The sequence below is a fragment of the Coregonus clupeaformis genome, chromosome 20 (genome assembly GCF_020615455.1).
Source record: "Coregonus clupeaformis isolate EN_2021a chromosome 20, ASM2061545v1, whole genome shotgun sequence".
Classification (NCBI taxonomy): domain Eukaryota; kingdom Metazoa; phylum Chordata; class Actinopteri; order Salmoniformes; family Salmonidae; genus Coregonus; species Coregonus clupeaformis.
Window position 1 is genome coordinate 48,786,043 of NC_059211.1, and position 21,299 is coordinate 48,807,341.

Sequence of the window (21,299 nt, forward strand, 5' to 3'; positions counted from 1 at the left end):
GGCTTTATTGTGTTACCTTTTTACTTTCACTCTCCAAGCTAATCATTTCTCTATCTACTTCCTATGTCTGATAGAGTTAACCTTGTTATGGCTGGCTAGCCTCCCTTAATATCATCAGCCTAGTAGGTAATAACGTAATGTAGCAGGCGTAAAATAAACGCCTCTTTCTGGTCCTGACGAGAGAAAAAAAACTGTCGGGAGGTTCTCTTCTGCACTGTTCAACCAGTCCAGTAAATGTGAAGGAGGAGTTAAGATGGAGTGTCACCTTGTGATGTACAAAAGCAGAAGTTGCATCACAGGCTCTCTTTCCATTTCCCCTGAAAACCGGAGGCATCTGGTTGTTATTGGCCTCGCTGAGGGTCAGTAGGTAAGGGTTATTTCTAACATAGAGCATCTCCCCTGGAATAGCCAGGTAGGGGATGAATACACTTGGTGGTCAGGGAAAGGCTTGGTTGATTCTTCAAGGCCAGCACACTGGTTATAGGGTGGCATTAACTGGGTCTGCCCTTTCCAATTCTGTTACACAAAGTGTTCTCCTGTGCTGGTGACCTTTTGGCTGTTAAAGTATACATATACTGTAGTAATTGTCAAGTGGGATTATGCAGGAAGTTGGGCAATTATGTGTAGAGTTCTTGATAATGACTGCATCATGTAACCTATTAATATTATTTTGGGCTCAAGTGAGTTTCAGCAACCAAAGCCAAGATTGTTGATTGTCAGAATCCAAAGCAAAATACACTAATGAATGCTTGTTCACTACCCTTCTTTGTTAATGATGTAGTCATAGAGACAGACATGTTTTCAGGAATAGTGTCCCTGACTAGACAGTACAATGATAGCGTCAATGATATTTGCATACTGGCAGTCCCCTCGACCTCTCAACGCAGATGAAAGGTATCCCCCGGAGGATGCATGTCAACTATATCCTCTTTATTAATTTATCTCTATTACAATAATATACTTAACCCATGATCAAAATGATCAAAACTATATTGCTATAGTGTCATTTTTAGAGATAAACCAACATGTAATTTCATTGACGTTGTGTCTTGACCAGGAGCTTCTAAGATGGAGTCGTTGCTTATCATGAGGTGATCGAACAGTTGAAGAGCTGTGAAACTGCTGATATCTAGTCCTTCAGTCTAACGTTAATTAGACTGTTGTAAGAAATAACACTAGGTTAAATGTTAACCCTTACCCCAATTCTTTATCATAAACATTCCACCTATAGCAGATATTCCACCTGCTACTCAACCATTGGTAAAATGCTAGTGATTTATTGAGGATGCTTGTCCGCCTCAGTGGCTACCTGACCCTGTCAGTCTCATGTTGTTGACCCTTCACTGACCTGTGTGTTTGTCCTGACCCTGTAGGACAGTTAACACAAGGGCAATTCCATGTTAACGGAATTACGCAGAGACTCAGATTTTTCACTTTAAAATGTATACCTAACAAAAACTATTGATTTCAAAGTTTAACAAACTATAAAACTCTATGCACAAGGACTACTTTTAACAATTTCCACAGAACATTTTACAAAAGCACATTTACAGGAAGAACTGTGCAAATACACATTTTAGTAAACTGAGTGAGATTTTACCATAATTCTGTTACCAAACTTGGCATCTGCACAATATTTCCAGTAAATGTTTTTGTAATTGATTTACTGTATAAATTGTTCAAAGTAGTCATTGTGCACAGAGTTGTGTGGTTTCTTAGACTTTGAAATCAATGGTTTTTGTTTGGCATACATTTTAAAGTGAAAAATCAGTCTCAGCATAATTCCGTTATCATCTCAATGCAACAATGTCTGTTTGTGTAATTAAACCTATGTAGAGTATTAGGAAAATTCACTATATATATATATATTATTGAGTCAGACAGATGGTCAAGCATACACAGAATTTCTGAACTGGTTGTAAATGTCGTCTTCTGTTGACATTTAATTTTTGATGCTGTAAATGTGTATTCTGCAGTAGTGTACACTAAATTTACAACCTACTTTGTCCCAATACATTCATTTGAATAAACTATCTGGTGTGTGTGTGTGTGTGTGTGTGTGTGTGGCATGGTTTCACACATCTCTACAATGCTTCTCTTGTCCTTTAGGGTAGTCCATTTTGCTGGACCAGTTTAGGCAATTAGTACTGTAGTAGGAGTAGGATACTAACGGATATATGACCTGCAATGTTGTTTAGTTTTTAAATGAGATGGTATGTGGAATGTGTTCAGTATGTTAGTGTGGCACTGTCGTCGGTTCGTGACTGTTTGTATCTGGAGGCGTGTTCAATTGGATGAGGCACGCAATACATTGTGTAGCACAGACATAATTCTCTATTCCACATGACTAGAGAACCATGGAGAACAAGTAATCTAGTCAGTGCTATACATTGCGTTTCTACCTGCAGTGTTCTGTAACGTTGCACCCCATTGAACAATACCCTGGTGTCGTATGTCACAGCAAGGGGCGGCCTGCTGCGTCTCTCCTCTGGTAGCCCCTCCCCCGTCTCTCCCTCTGTGGCCCCTCGCCCATACCTGTCAGAGGAATGGAATGAGACAGGTGAGAGCATGCTGCAGTTGACTCATTTCGACTCCTCTCCTCAGTCTCACAAACAACACTGTGGGGCTTGCCAACTCTCAATGTAAGGACATGAAACAACTGCTGCTTCTGTTGTGGTTAAGTTGCTCTGGTTTATTCATGTTATGGTTTGTTGATGGTAAATGGAGAAGGTCTGTGCTTTGCGATTGGTTTTACATGTTGTAATAGGTTCGTTGTTGTTTTTCAGAAACCAGAGATGGAGGAATTAACGATATGGGAGCAGCATACTATAACACTAAGCAAAGTAAGTGTCTCTCTTGTTGTTTTGTCTGTCAGCATTTGATGATATACTTTGATGTGAACCTAAAACACAACAGAATGTAGTTACAGACAGTACTTGACATACTCAAGGTGTACAGATAGAAATACTGAACCGTTTCAATTGGAATGGACTTCAAAACTATCCATTTCAGTGGCTAACTGCGGAAATGTAGAGTAACAAAGGCAAGCCCTACTCCCTGTAACTCTTGGTACAGGTCAGGTGACACACTTCAGTGCTGATGGAATGTGCTCTCTCTCCCTATCTCACACTCTTTCCTACGTCGCTTGTTCTTTATCACCCTCTCCTTTTCTCTTGCTTTTTCCATCTCTCCCTCACCTGCTCTTTCTCTTTCACTTTTCTCTCTCTCTCTCTCTCTCCCTCTTTCTCGCCTATCACCCTCTCTCTCTTGCTATGGCAGGATTCCAAGATTGGGTTTGGCTTTGCGATATCAGGGGGAAGAGACAAGCCGAACCCAGACTCGGGGGGCACAGCCGTGATAGTTTCAGATGTGGTGCGGAACGGACCCGCTATGGGACGGCTGTTGTAAGTCGCCAACACCCTACACCCTTCAGGCATACAGCACATGCCTCTAAGGGTTTTACTTGAGGGTATATACAGTAAACTCACACACACACACACACACACACAACCAAACACATACAAACTTAACATTGCATGTCTTTGATTCTTAGGAGTGCTTGATTACCTTGTTTTACCTCTCCAACAGCGTCAGAGATCAGATCGTCATGGTCAATGGAGTGTCCATGGAGAATGTCTACTCTACCTTCACCATTCAGAACCTCAAGTCATCTGGCAAAACAGCCAACGTAGTGAGTAGCCTTATGTACTGTACTGTTAAAAAATAAATAAAGGTAATACATTTTTTTAACCGTCTCTCTCTCTCTCTCAGACAGTGAAGCGTCCTCGTAAGATCCAGCTCCCAGCCAGCACCAGACCGTCGCGTGCCGCCTCTCACTCCAACCTGCTGGACCAAGACCCCCCACGAAGGACCCGACGCTACTCTGATGGCTCTGACCAGGCCCGCAACGCTGACCGCTACAGCGCCCGTAGCACTACCCCCGATCGCAACGGGACCGCTCACGCCCTGCCACTCATGTCGGGGTACAAACGGCTGCCACACCAGGACTTCCCAGACAAGCCAATCAAAACCACCCTGCTGAAGAAGAAACTCACAGATGGTAAGGATGAACAACATCTGGGTCGTGTTCATTAGGCCACGCTGTAGCAAAAGGTTTCAAAACGTAATCACAGATTGGACATGATTGTATAGACAAGTGAATTCAAGGCCTCCGTTACAACAATTTCATGTTAACTTTCTCTTCCCATTCCAGAGTATGGACTGAAGTTGGGAAGCCAGATCTTCATCAAACACATGACTGAGACGGGTCTGGCTGCCAAGGAGGGCACTCTGCAGGAGGGAGACCTCATTCTCAAGGTCAATATGATATTTAATCACAAAACATTGCATCTTTGCTTTGTACATAGATATGATTCTATACTGGGACCATAAACCAAAATACTCTTGATGACAAATGTTCTTGGTGTTTTAATGACGTCTGTTTTCGTCAATGTCATTGTATTAAGCCAAAGGAAGATTTCTGCATTCTGTGAACTTTGAAGTTTTTCTACTTCATTTCCAGATCAATGGGATGACAACAGAGAACCTGTCCCTGCTGGAGACCAAGCACCTGGTGGAGAAGTCCCGGGGCAAGCTGACCATGATGGTCCTGAGAGACGACCGCAAGTTCCTGGTCAGCATCCCCGAGGTGGATGACAGCGCCCCCAACAGCGAGGAGGACCGCCGCAGCAACAGCAGCTCTGAAATGGAAGGTGAGATAGGGAGGGAGCGAGGGAGAGGGGGAAAGACAGTAGTGACAGTAGTGTATGAGTGAGAGAATGTAGCATCAGCACAGCACCTCAGGACTGGAGGGAGGAGGGTGGAAAGAAGGGAAAACAAGAGGGGGAAGGAGAAAAGTGGTTGATGAGAGTTGTGAATGTAGTGTCAGAAGCAGCTCCTGAAAAGCAAAGTAAAAGTTGATCCAGCTGGTCCAGTATGTGATTCCTCAGTGTTTTAATTGCTTTCCTCTGATCTCCTCAGATATTTCAGACCTGGATACAGACATCCCCACTCCTAGAAACAGAGTGTCACGCTCTGCCACTAGAGAACGACGCTCACGCAGGTAACCTCACCTGAAACATGTTCATTTCACCTATTCTGATCTACTTCTTCTACCTTCTTATTTAGATGTCTGTACTTGATCCAACATTTTCTTAAGTGACAAGTCTCCTTTTTACCTATGTATGACGAGACTTTCTCTGTCCTGTTGCAGAAGAGCTGAGCCGCCTCCTCTAGTAGCGAAGTCTCGTGACCAGTCCCCGGTGCGGTCGACACAGTCCCGGCCTGCTGCTAAAGCCTACCCCTCTCGCCGAGGTCAGTCCAGAGAACAAGGGTCTCTCAACTCCTTCATAAACATTGGCCCATCCCACTCGTGTGTAATCTGTACCCTGTCGTGCTTGGCTTGAACTGTGTGTTGTTTCTCTCCAGCCCCCTCGGAGTCAGAGTCTGACCGCAGTGCCTCACCCCCTCTTGTCAGGAAGGACAGCCCAGACATAGCTGACAAATACAGGTGGATTCAACCTCAAACCAGACACTGTTGTTTTGATATTTTGTTATCTGTGTTTGTGTGTTTCATTGAGGTGTGTTTCTCTCTTGCTGTAGAACTCTTTCAGGGATGTCCATCCTCCCCAACCCCAAAGCCTCACCTGCCGCCCTCGACTGGGCCGCCCCACGTCCTTCCCGTCCCTCCTCCTCCGCCTTGCGAACGCGTAAAGGTAAACACACAACATAGGCTATAGGGAAATCTCATCAAATGACACATTCTCGATGAGTGGATCATGATAATGAAGATAATAACATGTTCTGTCTCTCTCCTTCCCTGTTTCTCTCTCTGTGCAGTGGTGTCAGAGTCCGACTCGGACCGCAGTGCCTCCCCACCCCCCAGAAGAGGAGAGAGGTCCCGAGTCACAGAGGACCACTCCAGATACAGAGTGCTCCCTGACCTGCCCCACCCTAGGACACTGAGCGCCTCCCCCATCACCATTCGTCAGGATCCCCCCCGACGGGCCTCCTCTCCTGTCAAAGCCCCACCTTCAGGTCAGTACCCACTACACCCCTTACCTCAACTTCCACAACAGGAACATCTTGACAGAACATTGTAAGTGCATTCAAAGGAGGTAGAAAGGGCCACATAATTGGAGCATTACCCCTGCTCTCTCCCCAGACTCTGAGACTGAGTCGGATGGCAGCTCCGGGCCCCCCCAAAGACAGGGCACCCCCCACAGCCAGGACTCCCGGAGAAGATACAGGTACTGATTAGGCCCACCCCACCCTTACCATCCAACCCCCCAAGCTCCAGCAGGAGCACCCGGACTGGGGCACTGAGCAACCGATGCATGCCACCCACCTCCATCTTCCGCTAGCCATTCTGTATTGTGCTATTATTGACGTTTTTATGATTCTTGAATTTTTGGTCTGTTAGTCGAAATTGACTATTGCGTTGTACCCCCATAATTCATGATGTACTTGTGCTAACTGTGAGTTTTTTGTTGCCAATAAAATAAAAGCGACTTCCACTGAGCACATCCCTCTACTGTATATGTGGCTGAATCTGGCCCTTACAAAGCAATCAGCAGCATGATAAAAAAACATAGAATGCCTGATAATGAATGAGCATTATATTGGTCTAAATCGAAAATGATCTCAAATGCATTTGGAACTATGCATGGATGAGTTAGGGTTAGCATCCATGGCATTGATAATAAGTCAAATGCCATTTTGAAATTTTAAGCCACAATGATCCTTGTAATTGTTAACCACCCACTGTGATCAGCCAGTAGGTTCTTGCTATGTGAGACAGCTCCCCCAGAAGTCCTGAGGTGAATATATTAGTCTTCTCATCATTATCTATTTTTAGCCACGGGTCCCCCTCTCCACACGTACAGTTGAAGTCGGAAGTTTGCATACACCTTAGCCAAATACATTTAAACTCAGTTTTTCACAATTCCTGACATTTAATCCTAGTAAAAATCCCCTGTTTTAGGTCAGTTAGGATCACCAATTTATTTTAAGAATGTGAAATGTCAGAATAATAGTAGAGAGAATGATTTATTTCAGCTTTTATTTATTTATTTATTTATTTATTTCAATACATTCCCAGTGGGTCAGAAGTTTACATACACTCAATTAGTATTTGGTAGCATTGCCTTTAAATTGTTTAACTTGGGTCAAACGCTTTGGGTAGCCTTCCACAAGCTTCCCACAATAAGTTGGGTGAATTTTGGCCCATTCCTCCTGACAGAGCTGGTGTAACTGAGTCAGGTTTGTAGGCCTCCTTGCTCGCACACGCATTTTCAGTTCTGCCCACACATTTTCTATAGGATTGAGGTCAGGGCTTTGTGATGGCCACTCCAATACCTTGACTTTGTTGTCCTTAAGCCATTTTGCCACAACTTTGGAAGTATGCTTGGGGTCATTGTCCGTTTGGAAGCCCCATTTGCGACCAAGCTTTAACTTCCTGACTGATGTCTTGAGATGTTGCTTCAATATATCCACATAATTTTCCTTCCTCGTAATGCCATCTATTTTGTGAAGTGCACCAGTCCCTCCTGCAGCAAAGCACCCCCACAGCATGATGCTGCCACAACTTCACGGTTGGGATGATGTTGTTCGGCTTGCAAGCAACCCCCTTTTTCCTCCAAACATGACGATGGTCATTATGGCCAAACAGTTATATTTTTGTTTCATCAGACCAGAGGACATTTCTCCAAAAAGTACGATATTTGTCCCCATGTGCAGTTGCAAACCGTAGTCTGGCTTTTGTTATGGTAGTTTTGGAGCAGTGGCTTCCTCCTTGCTGAGCGGCCTTTCAGGTTTTGTCGATATAGGACTCGTTTTACTGTGGCTATAGATACTTTTGTACCTGTTTCCTCCAGCATCTTCACAAGGTCCTTTGCTGTTGTTCTGGGATTGATTTGCACTTTTCGCACCAAAGTACGTTCATTTCTATGAGACAGAACGCGTCTCCTTCCTGAGCGGTATGATGGTTGCGTGGTCCCATGGTGTTTATACTTGCGTACTATTGTTTGTACAGATGAACGCGGTACCTTCAGGCGTTTGGAAATTGCTCCCAAGGATGAACCAGACTTGTGGAGGTCTACCATTTTTTTTCTGAGGTCTTGGCTGATTTCTTTTGATTTTCCCATGATGTCAAGAAAATAGGCACTGAGTTTGAAGGTAGGTCTTGAAATACATCCACAGGCACCCCTCCAATTGACTCAAGTGATGTCAATTAGCCTATCTGAAGCTTCTAAAGCCATGACATCATCTTCTGTAATTTTCCAAGCTGTTTAAAGGCACCGTCAACTTCTGACCCACTGGAATTGTGATTAAGTGAAATAATCTGTCTGTAAACAATTGTTGGAACAATTACTTGTGTCATGCACAAAGTAGATGTCCTAACCGACTTGCCAAAACTATAGTTTGTTAACAAGAAATTTGTGGAGTGGTTGAAAAACAAGTTTTAATGACTCCAACCTAAATGTTTGTAAACTTCCGACTTCAACTGTAACTGAGTTATATTGTCTTCCTCCTCCCTCACTCCCAACTTCCCTCTTCTATTCCAGAGCCACTCCCTTGGTAGCTGTGGTGCCCCAAGTGGAGCCCCCCAAGTGGAAGGCCCCCAGTGTCACAATGAGCAACCCTGCTAAAGGTGCACTGTGTGCATATTGACAATTACTTATGTGTAACTTATGCCTATATTATTGCTCATGTTTGGTATGTTTGTGATTTGTTTGTGTTTACCTATTTGTGTGTGTGTCTGGCCATGTCCCCAGGGCGCTCAGGATCAGAGTCGGAGGCAAGTTATGCATCCGTACCTCGACGGGACTCTGCAGACAGTGGCGGCTCCAGTTCCCGGAGATCCAAGAACAGTTACAGGTAAGGCTGACAGACAAACACACCACCCCTTTAACAGGACAATGTGATGAGACTGACCAATATAATACTGCGATTCGTAAACTTAGTTGAGTGCAAAATGGCAAGCTACAGACATTGATACAAATACATGTTGATTAAGAACTGTTTCAATAACTGACTGCTTCAGAGCACAAGATGCTCTGAGGATGAAGCCAGGATGCTAGACTGGTTAGTCTATTTGGACAAGGAACTGGTTGAACACTGACACATTAACATACAGTTGAAGTTTACACACAACTTAGCCAAATACATTTAAACTCAGTTTTTCACAATTCCTAGTAAAAATTCCCTGTCTTAGGTCAGTTAGGATCACCACTTTATTTTAAGAATGTGAAATGTCAGAATAATTGTAGAGTGATTTTATTTAAGCTTTTATTTATTTCAATACATTCCCAGTGGGTCAGAAGTTTACATACACTCAATTAGTATTTGGTAGCATTTACTTTAAATTGTTTAACTTGGGTCAAACGTTTTGGGTAGCCTTCAACAAGCTTCCCACAATAAGTTGGGTGAATTTTGGCCCATTCCTCTTGACAGAGCTGGTGTAACTGAGTCAGGTTTTACTTTTTCCCCCCACCTTTATTTAACCAGGTAAGCCAGTTGAGAACAAGTTCTCATTTACAACGACCTGGCCAAGATAAAGCAAAGCAGTGCGATTAAAAACAACAAACACAGAGTTACATATGGAATAAACAAAACGTACAGTCAATAACACAATAGAAAATCTATATACAGTGTGTGCAAATGTAGTAAGTTATGGAGGTAAGGCAATAAATAGGCCATAGTGCAAAATAATTACAATTTAGTATTAACACTGGAGTGATAGATGTGCAGAAGATGATGTGCAAATAGAGATATTGGGGTGCAAATGAGCAAAATAAATAACAATGTAAATAACAATATGGGGATGAGGTAGTTGGGTGGGCTAATTACAGATGGGCTGTATACAGGTGTAGTGATCGGTAAGCTGCTCTGACAACTGATGCTTAAAGATAGTGAGGGAGATAAGTGTCTGCAGCTTCAGATATTTTTGCAGTTCGTTCCAGTCATTTGCAGCAGAGAACTGGAAGGAATGGCGGCCAAAGGAGGTGTTGGCTTTGGGGATGACCAGTGAGATATACCTGCTGGAACGCATACTACGGGTGGGTGTTGCTATGGTGACCAATGAGCTAAGATAAGGCGGGGATTTGCCTAGAAGAGATTTATAGATGACCTGGAGCTAGTGGGTTTGGCAACGAATATGTAGTGATGGCCAGCCAACGAGAGCGTACAGGTCACAATGGTGGGTAGTATATGGGGCTTTGGTGACAAAACGGATGGCACTGTGATAGACTACATCCAATTTGCTGAGTAGAGAGTTGGAAGCTATTTTGTAAATGACATCGCCAAAGTCAAGGATCGGTAGGATAGTTAGTTTTACGAGGGCATGTTTAGCAGCATGAGTGAAGGAGGCTTTGTTGCGAAATAGGAAGCCGATTCTAGATTTAACTTTGGATTGGAGATGCTTAATGTGAGTCTGGAAGGAGAGTTTACGGTCTAACCAGACACCTAGGTATTTGTAGTTGTCCACATATTCTAAGTCAGACCCGCCTAAAGTAGTGATTCTAGTCGGGCGGGCGGGTGCAAGCAGCGTTCGATTGAAGAGCATGCATTTAGTTTTACTAGCGTTTAAGAGCAGTTGGAGGCCACGGAAGGTGTGTTGTATGGCATTGAAGCTCATTTGGAGGTTTGTTAACACAGTGTCCAATGAAGGGCCAGATGTATACAAATGGTGTCGTCTGCATAGAGGTGGATCTGGGAGTCACCAGCAGCAAGAGCGACATCATTGATATACACAGAGAATAGAGTCGTCCCGAGAATTGAACCCTGTGGTACCCCCATAGAGACTGCCAGAGGTCCAGACAACAGGCCCTCCGATTTGACACATTGAACTCTATCTGAGAAGTAGTTGGTGAACCAGGCGAGGCAGTCATTTGAGAAACCAAGGCTATTTAGTCTGCCAATGAGAATGTGGTGATTGTCAGAGTCAAAAGCCTTGGCCAGGTCAATAAAGACGGCTGCACATTACTGTCTTTTATCGATTGCGGTTATTATATCGTTTAGGACCTTGAGCGTGGCTGAGGTGCACCCATGACCAGCTCGGAAACCAGATTGCATAGCGGAGAAGGTACGGTGGGATTCGAAATGGTCGGTGATCTGTTTGTTAACTTGGCTTTCAAATACTTTCGAAGGGCAGGATGGATATAGGTCTGTAACAGTTTGGATCTAGAGTGTCACCCCCTTTGAAGAGGGGGATGACCGCGGCAGCTTTCCAATCTCTGGGGATCTCAGACGATACGAAAGAGAGGTTGAACAGCCTAGTAATAGGGGTTACGACAAATTCGGCGGCTAATTTTAGAAAGAAAGGGTCCAGATTGTCTAGCTCAGCTGATTTGTAGGGGTCCAGATTTTGCAGCTCTTTCAGGACATCAGCTATCTGAATTTGGGTGAAGGGGGCATGGGCAAGTTGCAGTGGAGGGTGCAGAGCTGGTGGTCATGGTAGGGGTAGCCAGGTGGAAAGCATGGCCAGCCGTAGCAAAGTGCTTATTGAAATTCTCGATTATCGTAGATTTATCGGTGGTGACAGTGTTTCCTAGCCTCAGTGCAGTGGGTAGCTGGGAGGAGGTGGTCTTATTCTCCATGGACTTTACAGTGTCCCAAAACTTTTGGAGTTAGTGCTACAGGATGCAAATTTCTGTTTGAAAAAGCTAGCCTTTTCTTTCCTAACTGATTGTGTATATTGGTTCCTGACTTCCCTGAAAAGTTGCATATCGCGGGGGCTGTTCGATGCTAATGCAGTACGCCACAGGATGTTTTTGTGCTGGTCAAGGGCAGTCAAGTCTGGGGTGAAGCAGGCGCTATATCTGTTCTTAGTTCTGCATTTTTGGAATGGGGAAAGCACTTTTAAAGAACATCCAGGCATCCTCTACTGACGGAATGAGGTCAATATCCATCCAGGATACCCGGGCCAGGTCAATTAGAAAGGCCTGCTCGCTGAAGGGAGCGTTTGACAGTGATGAGGGGTGGTCGTTTTACCGCGGACCCATTACGGACGCAGGCAATGAGGCAGTGATCGCTGAGATCCTGGTTGAAGACAGCGGAGGTGTATTTAGAGGGTAATTAGTCAGGATGATATCTATGAGGGTGCCCATGTTTACGGATTTAGGGTTGTACCTGGTAGGTTCCTTGATAATTTGTGTGAGATTGAGGGCATCTAGTTTAGATTGTAGGATGGCCGGGGTGTTAAGCATATCCCAGTTTAGGTCAACAAGCAGTACGAACTCTGAGGATAGATGGGGGCAAGCAATTCACATATGGTATCCAGGGCACAACTGGGGGCTGAGGGGGGGTCTGTAGCAAGCGGAAACAGTGAGAGACGTATTTCTGGAAAGGTGGATTTTTAGAAGTACAGTGGGGGAAAAATGTATTTAGTCAGCCACCAATTGTGCAAGTTCTCCCACTTAAAAAGATGAGAGAGGCCTGTAATTTTCATCATAGGTACACGTCAACTATGACAGACAAATTGAGGAAAAAAAATCCAGAAAATCACATTGTAGGATTTTTTATGAATTTATTTGCAAATTATGGTGGAAAATAAGTATTTGGTCACCTACAAACAAGCAAGATTTCTGGCTCTCACAGACCTGTAACTTTTTCTTAAGAGGCTCTTTTGTCCTCCACTCATTACCTGTATTAATGGCACCTGTTTGAACTTGTTATCAGTATAAAAGACACCTGTCCACAACCTCAAACAGTCACACTCCAAACTCCACTATGGCCAAGACCAAAGAGCTGTCAAAGGACACCAGAAACAAAATTGTAGACCTGCACCAGGCTGGGAAGACTGAATATGCAATAGGTAAGCAGCTTGGTTTGAAGAAATCAACTGTGGGAGCAATTATTAGGAAATGGAAGACATACAAGACCACTGATAATCTCCCCTCGATCTGGGGCTCCACGCAAGATCTCACCCCGTGGGGTCAAAATGATCACAAGAACGGTGAGCAAAAATCCCAGAACCACACGGGGGGACCTAGTGAAGGACCTGCAGAGAGCTGGGACCAAAGTAACAAAGCCTACCATCAGTAACACACTACGCCGCGAGGGACTCAAATCCTGCAATGCCAGACGTGTCCCCCTGCTTAAGCCAGTACATGTCCAGGCCCGTCTGAAGTTTGCTAGAGTGCATTTGGATGATCCAGAAGAGGATTGGGAGAATGTCATATGGTCAGATGGTAAAAACTCAACTCGTCGTGTTTGGAGGACAAAGAATGCTGAGTTGCATCCAAAGAACACCATACCTACTGTGAAGCATGGGGGGTGGAAACATCATGCTTTGGGGCTGTTTTTCTGCAAAGGGACCAGGACGACTGATCTGTGTAAAGGAAAGAATGAATGGGGCCATGTATCGTGAGATTTTGAGTGAAAACCTCCTTCCATCAGCAAGGGCATTGAAGATGAAACGTGGCTGGGTCTTTCAGCATGACAATGATCCCAAACACACCGCCCGGGCAACGAAGGAGTGGCTTCGTAAGAAGCATTTCAAGGTCCTGGAGTGGCCTAGCCAGTCTCCAGATCTCAACCCCATAGAAAATCTTTGGAGGGGAGTTGAAAGTCTGTGTTGCCCAGCGACAGCCCCAAAACATCACTGCTCTAGAGGAGATCTGCATGGAGGAATGGGCCAAAATACCAGCAACAGTGTGTGAAAACCTTGTGAAGACTTACAGAAAACATTTGACCTGTGGCATTGCCAACAAAGGGTATATAACAAAGTATTGAGAAACTTTTGTTATTGACCAAATACTTATTTTCCACCATAATTTGCAAATAAATTCATTAAAAATCCTACAATGTGATTTTCTGGATTATTTTTTCTCATTTTGTCTGTCATAGTTGACGTGTACCTATGATGACAATTACAGGCCTCTCTCATCTTTTTAAGTGGGAGAACTTGCACAATTGGTGGCTGACTAAATACTTTTTTTCCCCACTGTAGATGCTCAAACTGTTTGGGCACAGACCTGGATAGTATGATAGAGCTCTGCAGGCTCTATCTCCGCACCCTTTGGCAGTTCTATCTAAACAGAAAATGTTGTAATTCGGGATGGACATTTCTGAATTTTTGGTGGCCTTCCTAAGCCAGGATTCAGACACTGCTAGAACATCAGTGTTGGCAGAGTGTGCTAACGCAGTGAATAACTCAAACTTGGGGAGGAGGCTTCTGATGTTGACATGCAAGAATCCAAGGCTTTTACGGTTACAGAAGTCAACAAATGATAGCGCCTGGGGAGTAGGAGTGATACTGGGGGCTACAGGGCCTGGGTTAACCTCTACATCACCATAGGAACAGAGAAGGAATAGAATAAGGATACGGCTAAAGGCTTTAAGAACTGGTCTTCTAGTGCGTTGGGTACATAGAATAAAAGGGGCAGATTTCCGGGCGTTGTAGAATAGATTCAGGGCATTATGTACAGACAAGGATATGGAAGGATATGAGTACAGTGGAGGTACACCTAAGCATTGGGTAACGATGAAAGACGAAGCATCACTGGAGGTACCGATTGAGTCGGTCTCCGCGTGTATGGGGGATGGGACAAAGGAGCTCTCTAAGGCTGGTTGAGCGGGACTGGAGGTTCTACAGTGAAATAGTACAATAAGAACTAGCCCAAACAGCAATAGGCTAGGCATATTGACATGGGAGAGAGGCATAACGCAATCACAGGTGTTATTCGAGAGGGCTAAGACAACAACTGGTAATGGCGTCGAAAGTTTGGGCTGAGGCTAAACAGATAAACAGGATGGGGTACCGTGTAAAGGAACAGTCCAGCAGGCAGCAGCTGTGTAGCTGAGTGATCATAAGGTCCAGTGAACAGCAATAGCTAAGTCCAGGAGCAGTTTGTAGGCTGCTACAGCACAGGCGAGCAGGAGGCACGGCTGTTGATTGCGGGCTGGTGTGCTAGCGGGCCGGTGCTAGCAGATGGACCTTCGTGGTCGTCACAACGGGAAGCCTGTTGAAACCACATCAGACGATTACGTCGGTAGACCAGTCGTGATGGATCGGCGGGGCTCCGTGTCGACACTAGGAAGTCCCGTCCGGTTGACAGAGAGGTAGATAGCCGTGAGATGGGCCTGGCTCGAGGCTAGCTCAAGGCTAACTGGTGCATCGGGACAGTGGTGAATTAGCCAACAACAGCCATTCGGTTGCAGCTAGCTAGTTGCGATGATCCGGTGTTAAGGTTCAGTGATTCCGGCAGAAAATCCAAAATGCTCTGGATCGATAGCACGCTGTGCAGACCGATAATTGTCCAGGCTGGTAGGTAATGCAGGCCACGGACAGTGGTGAAGACCGCTAGCGGTGGCTAATAGCAAGTAGCTAGTTAGCTGGCTAGTTTCAGCTGTAGGTTCTTGATAAAAATAAAGAAATAATAGAATCTGTTCCACATTGGGTGAGGCAGGTTGCAGGAAAGTATATTTGGTTAAAGGAAGGGAAGTGAGATAGAGAAATATATACGGGGAAAAAACAAACAGGCTATTTACACGAGGACACAACATAATACACAACCACATTACTACGCCATCTTGGATTCATTGTAGGCCTCCTTGCTCGCACACGATTTTTCAGTTCTGCCCACACATTTTCTATAGGATTGAGGTCAGGGCTTTGTGATGGCCACTCCAATACCTTGACTTTGTTGTCCTTAAGCCATTTTGCCACAACTTTGGAAGTATGCTTGGACCCATTTGCGACCAAACTTTAACTTCCTGACTGATATCTTGAGATGTTGCTTCAATATATCCACATAATTTTACTTCTTCATGATGCCATCTATTTTGTGAAGTGCACCAGTCCCTCCTGCAGCAAAGCACCCCCACAGCATGATACTGCCACCCCCGTGCTTCACGGTTGGGATGGTGTTCTTCGGCTTGCAAGCCTCCCCTTTCTCCTCCAAACATAACGATGGTCATTATGGCCAAACAGTTCTATTTCTGTTTCATCAGACCAGAGGACATTTCTCCAAAAAGTACGATATTTGTCCCCATGTGCAGTTGCAAACCGTAGTCTTGCTTTTTTATGGTGGTTTTGGAGCAGTGGCTTCTTCCTTGCTGAGCGGCCTTTCAGGTTATGTCGATATAGGACTCGTTTTACTGTGGATATAGATACTTTTGTACCTGTTTCCTCCAGCATCTTCACAAGGTCCTTTGCTGTTGTTCTGGGATTGATTTGCACTTTTCGCACCAAAGTATGTTCATCTCTAGGAGACAGAACGTGTCTCCTTCCTGAGCGGTATAACGGCTGCATGGTCCCATGGTGTTTATAGTTGCATACTGTTGTTTGTACAGATGAACTTGGTACCTTCAGGCGTTTGGAAATTGCTCCCAAGGATGAACCAGACTTGTGGAGGTCTACAATGTTTTTTTTCTGAGGTCTTGGCTGATTTCTTTTGATTTTCCCATGATGTCAAGTAAAGAGGCACTGAGTTTGAAGGTAGGCCTTGAAATACATCCACAGGTACACCTCCAATTGACTCAAATGATGTCAATTAGCCTATCAGAAGCTTCTAAAGCCATGACATCATTTTCTGGAATTTTCCAAGCTGTTTAAAGGCACAGTCAACTTAGTGTATGTAAACTTCTGACCCACTGGAATTTACATTTACATTTACATCATTTAGCAGACGCTCTTATCCAGAGCGACTTACAAATTGATAGGAGAGACCATGTGAGGATATGGCAGAGCCAAGTGACTTGGTGTATAGAGAGAATAGGAGAGGGCCTAGAACTGAGCCCTGGGGGACACAGTGAATTATAAGTGAAATAATCTGTCTGTAAACAATTGTTGGAAAAATTACTTGTCATGCACAAAGTAGATGTCCTAACCGACTTGCCAAAACTATAGTTTGTTAACAATACATTTGTGGAGTGGTTGAAAAACAAGTTTTAATGACTCCAACCAACCTAAGTGTATGTAAACTTCCGACTTCAACTGTACATAGTTCTACATGCTAAGATCACACGCTGTTTGAAGTCGATCAATGTCACAGTCTTGATAACACCTTTCATTCCAATTAGCTATTATTTAACTATAGGATTTCTATAGTAGTTGACAAGTTAAGGGCATTGTATTGAGAGTTATTTTTTTCTCTCTCTCTCACTCTCTCAGAGCTCTGCCTGAGATGCGGTCTTCTCCAGCTCCAGTAGTGAGACAGGACCCCCCTCGACGAGGCATGACCCCCACCAGACCAGTCTCTGGTCAGTGTCCCTCCTATGAAAGATGAGCACAGTCTAGTAAGATGGAACTTGGGGTTGGAAGTCTGTATCCTCATCCTCTGTGTTTTTGTTTTCTTCAGATTCCTCTGAGTCGGATCGTGCACCCTCACCTCCTAGGAGGTCTGGGAGTACCGATGTGGAGAGCAACCACAGGTAAAACACTAGTTTACAGTATCTTCTAGAAAGCACTATAGACAACCAGGTAAAGAACGGACAGTTTAATAAACCACCATAAGCAAAAGGAATGCACACCTCCAAGAAAGGTTCTCTGTGACAAAGGTCATGTCACTATTCAAGTCAATCTGATCACAAGTGTGTGTACACTTCCACCTCTAACTCACTTATTGTGGAAATGTCAGTGAATGGTATCTCTTCTCTTGTAGTATTCCACGCAAAGCCAATGGCTTTGGGATATCAGTGAAGAGCAACCCTCCAGTCTACTGTAAGTACCAACTCTCTTATATCAGCTCTCCAATGTCCTCATTATAACGTATTAGTAACTCTGTGAATGGAAGGTCTTAACTGTTATTTCCATTTCAGCCAAGAAAGAGGAACCCATCTACTCCTTACCCCCAGACTCCATCCCCACGCCTAACTTGGGGTAAGTTGATTTATTTATACCCATTTAGCCTTAGAAAAAATGTAAAATAGAACAAATGTACAACCCATTCACAATGCAGACCACCATAAGTTATTTATTTGTTAGGTATCCTATAGTCTATTGAATATGACTGGACAATGCTCCTTTTGATCTTTACTATCTTCTCTCAGATACAGCTCCGATCTGAACACTGTGTCGTTTGTGAAGGAGGGCAGCGTAGGCCTGAGGCTGGTGGGGGGTAATGACGTGGGCATCTTTGTTGGGGGGGTTCAGCCCAACAGTCCTGCCCATGAGCAAGGCATGAAGGAGGGGGACCAGATAATGAAGGTGAGATTCACTGATCACTGTAGCAGTCACATGGTGTGCAGGCTTTTGTTCCAGCCCAGCACTAACACAGCTGATTCAACTAAGATATTGATCGAGTTGATTCTGTTTTTTTTTATGCTGTGCTTAAGCAAAAGCCTGTGCACACTGTAGCTCTCTGGGACAAGTGTTAATGACCACTTAAGTGCTGATTTACAGTATCTACAGTACATGTATATGCAACACTCACCCACTTATGGGCTATGGTCTTGTTGTAGGTGAATGGGGTGGACTTTGGTCATTTCAACCGTGAGGAAGCTGCTATGTTCCTGATCAACATAAAGAGAGGGGAGCCGGTCGACATCCGTACTCAGAACAAGATGGACAGTGAGTAAAACATCCTTAGAGACTGAAGCAGGTGCAGGGGGGGAAGAATTGTGGTTGATTTCAGAGGACTTGCCCGTATGACATAGTTTCTATGTAATTACTTTGGTAATAACTCTACCCGGTAATAACTCTACCCAGTAACAAATAAGGTAAATACAAATGATTAAATGATTCCTAAATGACTGAGTTATTCTTCCTCTCTTGTCAGTATACAAGAAGATACTGAAGTCCAACTTGGGGGACTCGTTCTACATCCGGACCCACTTTGACAATGAGGCAGAGGGCAACATCAGCCTAGCCTTCACCAGGGGAGAGGTGTTCAGGGTGGTGGACACCATGCACAAGGGCAAGCTGGGGAAGTGGCTGGCTATACGCATGGGCAACGACCTGCACGAGCTGGACAAGGGCACCATCCCCAACCAGGCCGGGTGAGTTGAGACTAGAGTGATTGATTGAATTGCTGATTAAATGATTGGTTGGATTTGGATGTAAAAAGACAAACGTAAAAAGGTACATTAGGTTACAAAGGATGACATCTGATTGCAACGTATTTTCAATTTGTACACTTATGCTGCGTTTACACAGGCAGCCCAATTCTGATCTTTTGGCCAATTATTGGCAAACGAGCTGATCTGATTGGTCAAAAGAGAAAAAAAAGACCAGAATCGGGCTGCCAATGTAAACGCAGCCTCATACTGTCGTTAGGGTAGCATTCATTCTACAATAATTATATTACAGCATTATTTACCTGCCATTATCTACCTCTCTCTCTCCCAGGGCTGAGACACTGGCCTGTCTGGAGCAGGCTCAAAGGGCCAGTGGAGGAGGAGGGGATCGCCAGGTCTCAGGGCCCAGGGCAGAGTTCTGGAAACTACGGGGGCTCAGAGGGGCCAAGAAGAACGTCCGCCGGACCCGCGACGACCTACTCCAGCTCACTATCCAGGGCAAATTCCCAGCGTACGAGAGAGTTCTGCTCAGGGAAGGTAGGGAGAGTTTTATATTACATAATAGTTCACATAATAGTCAAACACTTTAAACGTTTGTGTACTAAACATTTTGTATTGTCAATCAATGCATGTACTTGGACCCTTGTGTATCTCCAGCTAATTTCAAACGGCCAATCGTCATCTTGGGTCCTCTGAATGATGTGGCCATGGAGAAGCTGGCCAGAGAGATGCCTGATGAATATGAGATGGCAGAGATGGTTCCTCGTAGTAGTGGAGCAGACACCGCTTCCACGGTCATCAAGCTGGACACAGTCCGAAGGATTGCAGAGAAGGTGATGAAACAAACTGGGATGATGTGACCTGTTTTGGTGTGAGACATAGATGTACAACTGTATGCTTGTTTGAATCCAGGACCAGAATGACAGACATGCATAAAGATGGCGGCTCCCATGTACTTACCACAAATGCCTCATTTAACTTGATCCCAATTCTAGCTCCAAGACGGCGGCAATTTGGGAGAAAAAGAAAGTAGATTGTGCTGATTTATTGGAACATTGAACCATGTCGTGCGCCGTAGATATTTCTAAAACAATGACGTCATATCTGAATTCCTCCATCTTTATGCACCTTCGCCATTGAAGAACACTGCCTTATTGTATGTTTCTTCATGCTCTGTTTCCAGAACAAGCACCCTCTGCTGGACATTACTCCTACTGCAGTGGAGCGTCTGAACTACATCCAGTACCACCCCATGGTGCTGTTCCTGGACCCACACAGCAGGAAGGATGTCAAGGCCATGAGGCAGAAGATGTGCCCCAACTCCAACAAGAGCTCCAGACGTCTCTACGCGCAGGCCCTCAAGATGAGGAAGCACTGCGGCCATCTGTTCGCAGGTAAACGCACACACACAACTGTGTTATCGAAACACATACATGTTGTTTTTGCTCTTTAAGTGTTTATCTGTTCAAAAATGTCAAGTGGTTCTATAGTTTTATTCATAACTGACTATGTCCCATCGTTCCCATACTTCCCAGCTCGTATTGCCCTCCAGCCCAGCTCGAATGTGTGGTATGAGGCTCTGAAAGACAAGATCAGACACCAGCAGGCCAAACCTGTCTGGGTCTCAGAAGTCACGGTAAGACAGACAGATCCCAGCTCATAGTCAAACTGGGAATTTGCTCTCAATGAATTACCTGGCAGAATAAAGACTAAATAAGTAAATACATGTCTGTGTGTTTAGTTGGAGGGAGGCGGAGAGGAGGAGCTGGATGCGTTGGACCGGACCCACTCTGACTACCTGAGTGCTGCCAGTGATCTGGAGGACACGGATGGAGAGGCGTTTACAGACGGAGAGATCTACACCGACAATGAGGACCTGGAGGAACCATTTGACTCCAGCAACCAGCCCCATATGTCCAGGCCCACCGCTCTAGCCCGCTCCTCAGAGCCTGCCTCTGAGTACCACAGCCCCGACCCGTCCCCCGAGCCTATGGGAGAGGTCCCACCCCTGATGCATGTGCCTGAGCCCAGGTCGACCCGTCGTCCATCTGACAGCTCTTCTCACATTGTCGTCGCTGATGACGCCCCATCCTATCATAGCTTCTCAGATTCGGACTTCAGCGCCATTGACCCGGCTGTTCCGACCACCCACTCTGACGCACACCCTGACTTCATAGCCCCTGACCCCAGAATCTCTGTCCCTGAGCCCCCGTCAGCCGAGCTGCTGCCAGATAGCCCCCCAGCTGTCACACTGTCAGTCATAGAGAAGAAACTCCAACAGGTACTGATGGGACTGTCACAGTCCATCATATCACTAAACTCTTACAGATCCTCCATAA

General features: G+C 45.0%; 1 protein-coding gene across 4 annotated transcripts in view; it reads left to right on the top strand.

The window, feature by feature from the left end:
- LOC121533578 (tight junction protein ZO-3) overlaps nucleotides 1-21,299 on the top strand; it is a 30,037-nt gene that overhangs the window by 7,311 nt on the left and 1,427 nt on the right. For 3 of the 4 annotated variants that reach the window (XM_041839647.2, XM_041839645.2, XM_041839646.2), the window contains exons 2-27: nucleotides 2,787-2,843; nucleotides 3,280-3,404; nucleotides 3,589-3,691; nucleotides 3,772-4,060; nucleotides 4,214-4,317; nucleotides 4,523-4,712; nucleotides 4,981-5,062; nucleotides 5,213-5,313; nucleotides 5,428-5,509; nucleotides 5,602-5,714; nucleotides 5,839-6,036; nucleotides 6,164-6,248; nucleotides 8,565-8,650; nucleotides 8,775-8,877; nucleotides 17,117-17,205; nucleotides 17,304-17,376; nucleotides 17,607-17,665; nucleotides 17,764-17,824; nucleotides 17,995-18,151; nucleotides 18,406-18,514; nucleotides 18,723-18,942; nucleotides 19,292-19,497; nucleotides 19,618-19,793; nucleotides 20,144-20,354; nucleotides 20,496-20,596; nucleotides 20,702-21,241. In XM_041839647.2, coding sequence (XP_041695581.2) covers nucleotides 2,796-2,843; nucleotides 3,280-3,404; nucleotides 3,589-3,691; nucleotides 3,772-4,060; nucleotides 4,214-4,317; nucleotides 4,523-4,712; nucleotides 4,981-5,062; nucleotides 5,213-5,313; nucleotides 5,428-5,509; nucleotides 5,602-5,714; nucleotides 5,839-6,036; nucleotides 6,164-6,248; nucleotides 8,565-8,650; nucleotides 8,775-8,877; nucleotides 17,117-17,205; nucleotides 17,304-17,376; nucleotides 17,607-17,665; nucleotides 17,764-17,824; nucleotides 17,995-18,151; nucleotides 18,406-18,514; nucleotides 18,723-18,942; nucleotides 19,292-19,497; nucleotides 19,618-19,793; nucleotides 20,144-20,354; nucleotides 20,496-20,596; nucleotides 20,702-21,241 — 3,711 coding nt within the window. In that variant the 5' untranslated portion in view covers nucleotides 2,787-2,795. Of the gene's footprint in view, nucleotides 1-2,532; nucleotides 2,643-2,786; nucleotides 2,844-3,279; nucleotides 3,405-3,588; nucleotides 3,692-3,771; nucleotides 4,061-4,213; nucleotides 4,318-4,522; nucleotides 4,713-4,980; nucleotides 5,063-5,212; nucleotides 5,314-5,427; nucleotides 5,510-5,601; nucleotides 5,715-5,838; nucleotides 6,037-6,163; nucleotides 6,249-8,564; nucleotides 8,651-8,774; nucleotides 8,878-17,116; nucleotides 17,206-17,303; nucleotides 17,377-17,606; nucleotides 17,666-17,763; nucleotides 17,825-17,994; nucleotides 18,152-18,405; nucleotides 18,515-18,722; nucleotides 18,943-19,291; nucleotides 19,498-19,617; nucleotides 19,794-20,143; nucleotides 20,355-20,495; nucleotides 20,597-20,701; nucleotides 21,242-21,299 lie in introns of those variants that run through there. The other variant, XM_041839648.2, reaches the window with a different exon arrangement.